Genomic DNA, 9,418 nt, shown 5'->3' on the forward strand with positions numbered 1-9,418 from the left:
CAAGGCCACTTCGGCGGCGATTTGTGGCAGCGTGTCGTCGACTCCGGCATGGGAGAGTGGGCGGGACATCTGTTGCGATGGTTTCATTATGGCCGATGACAATGCCAGCTCTGCGGAACTGTGCACGGATTAGGGCATTGTGCATGAAGTTTTTGGCAAGAGCGATCTGGAGGAATCGGATTGCGAGAACATTGAAATTTCGAAGCCAGTGCCTCGTGCAGCTTACGCCACGGGCCTCGGCAAAGACCACGCTGCCATTTGAAATAACCTCGAGACTGCTTTTATCGCTACTACTCTTCGAAACTTGTGCATCACGGACTTTTTTTTTTGGGCAAAAAAGTTTGTGTTCTCCCTCTCAACTTTCGAAAAGCCGTGTTTCATTTACTTCAAACTTCGGGATACAGCAAACGGATGCCGCATCAGGTTCAGGTTCGTTATAAGCGGGCTCGACTATACGTTCGGTTCGACTGCAATGGTGAATGTGCTTCATGAACTTATTCGATTGCTTAAGTCATTTGATTCTAACGACATTATATATTGCTGTGTAGCAGCTGCATAATGACATTAGATGCGAACTACATTCTGTTAAAATAACAATAAAATGTCCTGTGTGACGGGAGTATTATCCATGGCCTCACCTATATAAAGTACCTTCTCAAAGCCATAGAAACTGTAAAGTGTTGCTTTGTAGGATACTAAGGCACAAGCATTGCTAAAATGGAGCCACAATTTTGTGTGCATTATGTTCATGTATGTTGCAACACCCATATTCATAGCGCACATTACGAGATAGATTTAGAAGTTGCCGCTTATGTAAAAAAAAAAGCTAAAGAAGACTGCTAAAAATTTTGGTGAACAATTAATTGTAAAGTGCTGCTGAGGATTCGGTTGAATAGCCAGGCCAGTTTCATTTGTTTTGCTGTAAATTTTTATGATCTCAATAAATGTTACAAGTGATGAAAAATTAATGAAATGTTTTTCAGTAATTTCCCAATGGATGTTTAGAAGTCATACATTACTGCCCTTAAGAACTTACTTTTAATAATTATCATTGGTTATATCTGGTATACTAAAATAACTATCGATATGCAAACTTAAATATGCTTCATTACAGAATCACATGTGGAGCCTGTGCCATAAATTACCTTGATTTTTGTCAACGTGAAAACTTTAAAATGAAATACCGCCTTATTCTAGTTATTTTGTTGTCATCTGGTGATAATGGCAGCACATCTCTCATTGACGTCAGCCATACATCTGTTAACAGCAGCATTTTGCATCATTCTGCTTTTATCATGCCACTGCTGATTGTACGTGTGCATTGATGCCGGTATTTCGAAACTTGCACTTGCAACGCAAATGCCACACATGCACGCGCTCCCTCTTACTTATCCTGGCAAACAGCTTTGTTACTATGTGAAAATAACGTGCAAACATGGATATATGTGTTGAGAAGTTAGTAGCTATAACCTCTAATTAAAGTTTAGAACACATTTTTTAAAACTAATTACACTATATAAAACTTTTTGCTTGGTGAGACTATGTAGCTGAGCAAGCCTGTTTGAATATGGCAAGAATGAAGTACAAAATTCTGAAAGCTTAAGTTTCAGCACGTCGTGCTTAAGCTGTGCTAATATGTAATGTTCAGAAAAGCCAAATCCCCACTCTGTTCGATCACTTTGCTGTTGCCCACCAGGGTGGTTCAGTGGCGAAGGCACTTAGTTGCTGACCTGCAAGTTGCGGGATCAAACCGCGGCCAAGGCGGCCGCATTTTCGATAGAGGCAAAAATGCTTGAGGCTTGTGTGCTTAGATTAAGGTGCTCGTTAAGGAACCCCAGGTGGTCGAAATTTCCGAGGCCCTCCACTAGGGCGTCTCTCATAATTATGTGGTGGTTTTGTGATGTTAAACACAATCAATTATTATCACCTTGCTATTAAATATTAAGATGTTTTCAGGCAGCTTATTTTGTATAACTTCCAAGTGCTTAATTTCCCAATACCGAGCAACATGTTTTATAGCATTCATGCATCAGATTACATGTTTTCAGCAGCTTCTACAACTTTATTTCAGCGGCTGGCATTCGGATTCGGCCAAACTTTCTCTCCTAAATTCCAGATCTGGTGATCCTAGTGGCTCCGTTGTTTGGTAAGATGTTTCTGTATAAACACATCACTTGCACATTATGCATAATAGTGTTTCATTTTTTGGTATTAGCACACCTCTTGGTCCCGAACAAATAAAGTGACAGGTTGTGCACTTCATAATACGCTTCCTCTTCCAGCATCTGCGTCCTGCAACAGAATGGGAAAGAATGTGAACAGTTGTACATTTGTGAATAAAAAAAAAGTTTTACGAAATTCCGCTTACCGTGTCGTACTGATAGAACCCTGGTGCGAGCTCATACAGCCACGACCACTCGACAGCAGTGACGTTCCTCATGAACTCTCTGCTGGTGTGGGTGAGCTCTCCTAACATATCCTACGAAACCAAAATCACTGAAAAACAAGCCCCAACTAACGGCTTGTGAAAGTCTTTACCACTTTACAGAGATGAAGTGTATGGCCAGTGGATGATCTCCACATACAGTGCGATACTCTACAGAATAATGTAAGTACGCGGCATTGGCAAAATGCCCTGCTACAATAGACCTGCACACCAAGTACGCATCTTCTGCAGTTAGAAATGTTAAGAGCAAATCAAAGGTACAGCTATGCTAATGTGTGTATAGAACGCACCTTCACAAAGACCAGGGGCGCTCGATGTTTCTGCAGCAACTTCCATAACTGATTCCCGATTTCAGTAGCTCTTGTAAGACCATTGTAGTTCAGGAACATTTGGCTGCATCACTGCTTGTCTTGATTTTTTTGGAATAAAACCACACTCATCGAGCCTCGCTTTAGTATATACATTAAACATAGAAGTGACCTAGGCCGGTATCTTAAAGTGATGCTCTTTAATATAGTTTTTGCAATTGGCTGAAGGGCAGAGTGGTGGGATCAACTGGATAAGATTAGCATTAAATTGAGCGTAGTGCAACGAGATGTATTGTTTTTGTGCAGAAATTCACCTAGACAGAAACTGCTATCTTATCAACGGACGCTTGCTGCTCATTGCAGTTTTTTTATAGACTAGCAGCTGTACAAGTTATAATAGTCTGTGATATGACAATAGACTTTTGCCAGAGTGTCGTACTGGCTGTATTACGTAACAAAGCAAGCAATTTATGCGTAACAATGCACAACTACTAAATTGTCCATTAAGAAAGAACGCATATTAGAGGTGTGCCAATATTCTGACTTGATTGAAAGAGCTAGTATTTGAAGTATCAAATAATACGTGACAGAAATCAATGTTGCCACTTAGTTAGGGTGGAGTGGCTAAAACTTGCTAATGTCCTTACAGACTGCCTCTCGTTTCAAAATCTAAAATTGCACTCGAAGCCATCGACAAGTCATGGCTCTTGCAAAGGCTAAGGAACAGTCTCGGAGACTGTTTAACTACGAGCGTCAGAAATAAGCATAACTCTGAGCTCGGACCTTATTGTCAAAGTGTTCAAAAATACTTTAATGAGGCCCTGGTTGCAAGAAATGACGATCCTATGAAACACTGGATAGAGCACGACGCTGCAGTTTATTCAGGCATCGCCATAGTTGCTTTGCGATACCTCCTCATCCCTGCTGCTGAGGTGCCCGGCGAGCGCAAGTTTTTCGCTGCTGGCAACACCATCATGACATTGAGGGAGTCTGAAGTCTGCTCATGTGGAACAGCTTGCATTTCTTCATGACCATTCGTAGTCTCTCGGTAGCAGTCACTCTCCCATAGGTCTGCGAACTCGTTCATGGGTTGACTCGCTCGGATCGAGCCACGAGTCTAGTTGAAGAAAATCTTCGAGTGCGAATTCGAGCGAGTTCGGCTTGTAAAAATGTTGGCGGGTACGAGTGAGTTTAAAGTGCAACGGGTATTTCTTTGACGAGTCTGAGTGAGCTTCACCTTTTGCCGACCTAAGGCCTTTCTAGTAATCTTCAGCGCCACTATTAGCCTTACCTAGTTTCACGTTTGTGCTCACGTCTACTCACAGGTATTCCAAAGCAGGGTCATTAATACACCGTTTCAGTATTTATTGACTAAAGGTGTGAACTGCATTGAGGGTTGCCTTGACCTCTCCCCCACCAACTTGCCAGGAAAGTTGTTGATAAATCAATGTTGTCATCCCTTCCAAGAAAAATTGCCTTACTGGTTCGCACTCTGAACTCTTTTTTTTAAACTATTTTTTAAAATTTATTCATCAATACTGCAACCCTCAAGGTTTTGATGGAGTAGGTATACATTTGTTAAGTTTACAAATTGTCAGACACAATAAAAATGAAACAAATTATGTACAGCCTTTCAGAAGATGAAAAAAAAAAAGAGAAAAAGGACGTCAATTTTCAATAAACAGGCACAAGGGCATCTAATAAAATCAAATAAGCACTGTTTTCAAGGTAACCACTAACATAGAATAAACACTTTAAAGATTGAAATAAACAGCACCACTACATGTAATAGAGTACACATAGTTATTGCTTGAGCTGTGTAGTAAGAAAATTCAAAGTTGACTGAGACAACACCATTATTGAATTTCACTATGTCAAACAGCGCACTGATTAGGTGAGAGATTGGTGTTGAAGAGCAACGACACCATGGTCGAAGAAGCTAAGCCATTGGACTCGTGAGTGATTCACTTGGGCCAAAACATTACTCACCCGAACTTGCGGCTCTGATCGAGCCGCAAGTTCGGGTGAGTAATGTTTTGGTGATATTGAATCTGAGTGGGTCCGGTTGAGGAAAAATTTCACGAGTGTGAGCCCGGCTAAAGAATATTTTTGAGAGTCCGAGTGAGTCCAAAGCTTGAAATGTATATCGTGAGCGAGTCTTAGTGAGCTCCACAAGACTTGCCGACCTATGCACTCTCCGTTATGAGCTCGAGTACAAGAGCAGACATCGCGTCTTTGTGATTTCTTTCAATTTTCAATAAGATTGTATGCAATTTGATATTTTTAGCCTTTATTTGGCACTATTTAATTTTAATTTTAGGCAACATTTCTCTATTCGCACACCCCTAATATAAATCTCCAAGAAAACTGGCACTAGCACGATTTTGCAAGCACTACATTGCTTCAGCTCTCAATTGCCGAAACACACTAAAGAAGTGTGGCATTTATGTATTTACAGTGCACACACATTCAAATTAACCTGAAGGGAGCAGGAAAGTGTGTTCGATCTAACGGCAGTTCCATTCGCTGAGTACTGAACAAGAATGCGTAATGAAGCCTGAAACCAGCAGAAGAGAGGCTGTCTTTTATTGAAGCAGCCACTGTGTTTAAGCAATTCCAACTACTGAGAGTCTTCTTATAAAGGAATGGCACATGATGGGCAAAATAATGTATAGTTTCACAGAGGTAAGCCACTTTATAACCCCCTTCATTGATATGCTGAATAAACCAGGCCAGTGAATAGGGCAAAAATGACTTGGTGGGCCTGCAACCCATAAACTTTGAATCTGCCATCAAAGTACTGAGCGTGATAATGTGCAGGATGCACAGCACTAGTGCAGTGCATTGTGCACATCTAGTGGCCCTTTTGGTATTAAAAATATAAAATATGCAACTGTGGACAAACTTTGCCTGTACAGCCTTTTTAATAATGTCATGCACACACAGATAAGTGTCCACACAGTATTTAGCATAGTATCCTATTACTATGCATTGAAGTGGTGATATGAGCACAATTTTTTGTGATAGTGCCATTTATAAAATGAAAAGTCATTTTTTTATGCGAGTTCAAATGTTTGCCAAATGTGGTGCAACTAAACATAAAAGGGCTGGTGGAGCGGGCATTGATTATTTCTCCAGGCTTCATAGTTTGCCTCACTAGGTAAGTCAAGTCGCCGTGCACTTAGAGTTAATATACAGACTAAATTAACTCTATGGTTGTGCGTAACAAACACCAACCATAAAAAGAGGAGGTCTTAGTTATGTACTCTTTCCACTCGCACCAAGTGTGCAGGTGGGGCGGTCTCGTCAAGCGGCTAATGGTTTCGGTATGCCAGAGGATTGCACGTTCATTGCATGTCCGCAGAACCAGCGTTCTCTGGCATGCTCTTATAATATAGTAATGTGCATCTCATCGTGGTTCAGCTGCTCGAGTTTTAAGAGTTCCTGCCTCACTGCTTTCGTGCCCGTGAGGTTTAAAAATGTGAAAAAATTAGGACGCTAACATGCTGTGGAAATATGTATGCAGTGCCGTTTCAAAGGGGATACGATGGTGAACGTTTTCAAAGCCTGCAATAGACCTCTCCCTGTTTGCAAACAGTGTGACGTCACTGTGGGCCCACCATACCCTCCTTCAGAACAGGACCTGGTTGGCAAGAAAGTTCCACCGGTGGCATCTTTCTGCATGGCAGATATGCATGTGTCCGCACTTCTTTGACAGAAATTTCTACATTGCTATGTTCTAAAGTTGCAGCTTTTGAAAGGGGGTCGCGAAATGGTCATTGCTCAGTGTGGAAATTTGCTAGCCGTAGATGGATAGATGGAGGAACTTTACTTAGCACTGAGAAACTCGACCAGCACGCAGTGGGCTCCTCTCATGTAGATTGCAGCCATAAAAAAATCTTATGTTGTGAGCTGCTGTGTGCAAAGTCATGGGTAAGATTCTCACTCATTGTGCAAAATTTTGTTCGTATATGAATGAAAAAAAGAAAACACTTTTTGCCATGTTTTAGGCTGGGGTTAGTGTACGTTATTACTCATCTTGTTCTTATCTGACTTTTCTTTTTTTCAACAAGCATTGTATTGAAATTTACATTATATAGTACAGTGTGGCCAATCTCCCTTGTAGGTATGAGCCAAGATCTTCAAGGCCACAAAACAAAACATGTCCCCCACAAAACAAAACATGACCCCATAAAAATTAATGTGAAACTCTGCTGCGGCATTTCTCAATAGCCTACTGAAAATTCATGCGATCTAAAACCCCATAACCAGATATATACATAACATCTTGCACAGTTACCTCACATTATTTGGCACCTCCAATATGTTTTCATACCTACATTGCTCCTTTAATCTTGACACACAATCTCCGAATGCGCATTGTCATTTCATAAAGATCGAGCAGTAAAAGTACGAAGTATATGATAAACGAAAATATCCGGTGTTTCTATTAAGACGTATCAGGTCTCCGATAACATGGGGTATACGTTTTGATCGGTTTAGGTATTTGCCGTGGTGAAGCGTATATGCAGATGCGACAACGGTACAACATTCTTATATATAGCTGATGTGTAGTTATATATCTTTCAACTCGAATATTATGCACTTTTTTCTCCACACCGCGCTAGCGCTGAGGTGTACCCACTCGCAAACGATCGCATCAAATGCATTTTTCCTCAACTAAAATGTTGAATCATTAAGTTCCGTTGACAACCGATTACTGCCACCGACCCACAACGGATGCCCGTGTTTTTGCAAATGGGACACATCGCGTTTTTCACACTGCACACACCTAGCACAACATTGTTACGCACAATCCAGATGGTCTTTTCGGGGGTCAATATTCTCAGTCTCACCGTCCTTGAAGATGAACAGATATTGTCGATGCGTTTCAACGCACGCTACACGCCTCAATAAACACTGCACATTTTCCAAGACAATGCCACTGTTCCTCGCAGAGGCCACACCATGTGTACACTTCTCCGAGATAAACAGCCAGCCAGAGTGGCGAGTATTTAGTTTCGCAGTTTACCACACACCTAGATGTTCTCTGGCACATACAACAGCTAATGTTGGGACTGTAAGATGAAGTTCAAGCTTTCGCAAAAATTGGCAGATCCCTTGTACAGTAGCGATAGATTATGCGAAGCACGAATGAGGTAGGTCGATTGATATGTCACTTTAATATCAGCACAACGTTACGAGGCGAATGTAAATTATGTCGTACATCACTTCTGTGTCATGATCATGTTTGCGCCTAAAGTTTGTGTTCTTGTTCCACTCGCGTCACGTAATACCAAATTTGGTATATGTGAAGCTTGCTCAACGGCCGCGAACACGCTATGAGCGTAGCATGTAGTCATGCTTTACATGACATGTATATCATGATTATCATGTTTGAATGTGTCATTTACCTTCGTCGTCAATGCACGTCCTTTAGTACCAAATTTGGTATATGTGAAGCTAGCGAAAGGACTGCGAGTGCACCTTAAGCGTGCCGTGTAGTCATGACTTACGTGATATGCACGTCACGATTTCCATGTGAGGGTCAGTCGCTTATGTTTACTATGCAGTCATGTCATACCATACCAGTTTTGCAATATGTTGTGAACGAAACCACTGCAAGAACGGCATGACGATGAAATGTTAATCATGACATACACGTCATGATTTTCATGTTATGACTAGTCACCTATGCTCGTTATAGTCATGTTATGCCATACCAATTTTAGTATAGATACCGTTATCGAAACGGCCAGGAAAGCTAAATGTCATAGGCAGCTAGATAGATGAATAGATACGGTCAATCAAAGTCACCGAAGTTCACTGAGAAATGCTTTGCTCCAAGCATCAAGCGACTGTGCCCCAGTCAGCCACCGGCAGGAGTGTTTTGCCAAGCGCCGCCTTGCACATGCACCAGTGACGTGACACTGTGACATACTCCGGAAGAGGTCTATTGCCAAGAATTGCAGAGTAAGCCTGTAGAACACCTTGCCGACAACTTTCACTGAGCAATACTGGTAAGGGGGGGGAACACAAGCAGGTAATTGCATTCTAGTTGCAACGACGTGACAGAAGCGGGACTTTGTCGAAGATGCCGGATGTTCTGGCCATTTGTAGCAGGATATGCAATGTGCAGGACCCTAAAAAGTTGAATGGTTTTAAATGCAGAGACGCACTCACTGCGGATAAAATGATCACTGTCTCTGCCACTTATGAGTGCTACGGTGTCGGGAAGCTGTCTGACCGAGGAGGACTCCTCTACCTAGTGATAACGCTGTTTCACACAGCTACTTTGTCGCAGGCACGTAGCCAGAAATTTTTTTGGCTGGGGGGAGGGCACCACCGTGATTTTGAGGGGGGAGGGGCTCCCCCTTAAAACGGTCATTTTTCGCTCTCTGTGTCATTGCGAAAAAAAATTGGTGTGGGGGGGGAGGGGGGTCACGTGCCCGATTTGCCACACCCTGGCTACGCCCCTGCTTTGTCGTAAAGCAGCTTGCTGCACAGCCAAAACTGCTACTAACGCCTGAATAACACCTGTTTGTTACAAAGTACAAAACTGGCGGTGCAACTGCTGGTCATTGAAAATTAACCTGACTTCGACGCCCGTGGTAATAGGACATGAACAAAATATTGCTGATACATATGCTGTTGTACTGACTAA

General features: G+C 42.1%; 1 protein-coding gene across 5 annotated transcripts in view; it reads left to right on the plus strand.

The window, feature by feature from the left end:
- The window catches only part of ZC3H3 (Zinc finger CCCH domain-containing protein 3), a 29,927-nt gene extending 27,569 nt beyond the window's left edge, over positions 1 to 2,358 (plus strand). For 4 of the 5 annotated variants that reach the window (XM_075873968.1, XM_075873970.1, XM_075873972.1 and 1 more), the window contains one exon: positions 2,072 to 2,358. In XM_075873968.1, the coding sequence (XP_075730083.1) occupies positions 2,072 to 2,109 (38 nt within the window). In that variant the 3' untranslated portion in view covers positions 2,110 to 2,358. The remainder of the gene's footprint in view (positions 1 to 2,071) is intronic. The other variant, XM_075873971.1, reaches the window with a different exon arrangement.
- The last annotated feature ends 7,060 nt before the right edge of the window (positions 2,359 to 9,418 follow it).

The sequence above is a fragment of the Rhipicephalus microplus genome, chromosome 9 (assembly GCF_043290135.1).
Source record: "Rhipicephalus microplus isolate Deutch F79 chromosome 9, USDA_Rmic, whole genome shotgun sequence".
NCBI lineage: Eukaryota > Metazoa > Arthropoda > Arachnida > Ixodida > Ixodidae > Rhipicephalus > Rhipicephalus microplus.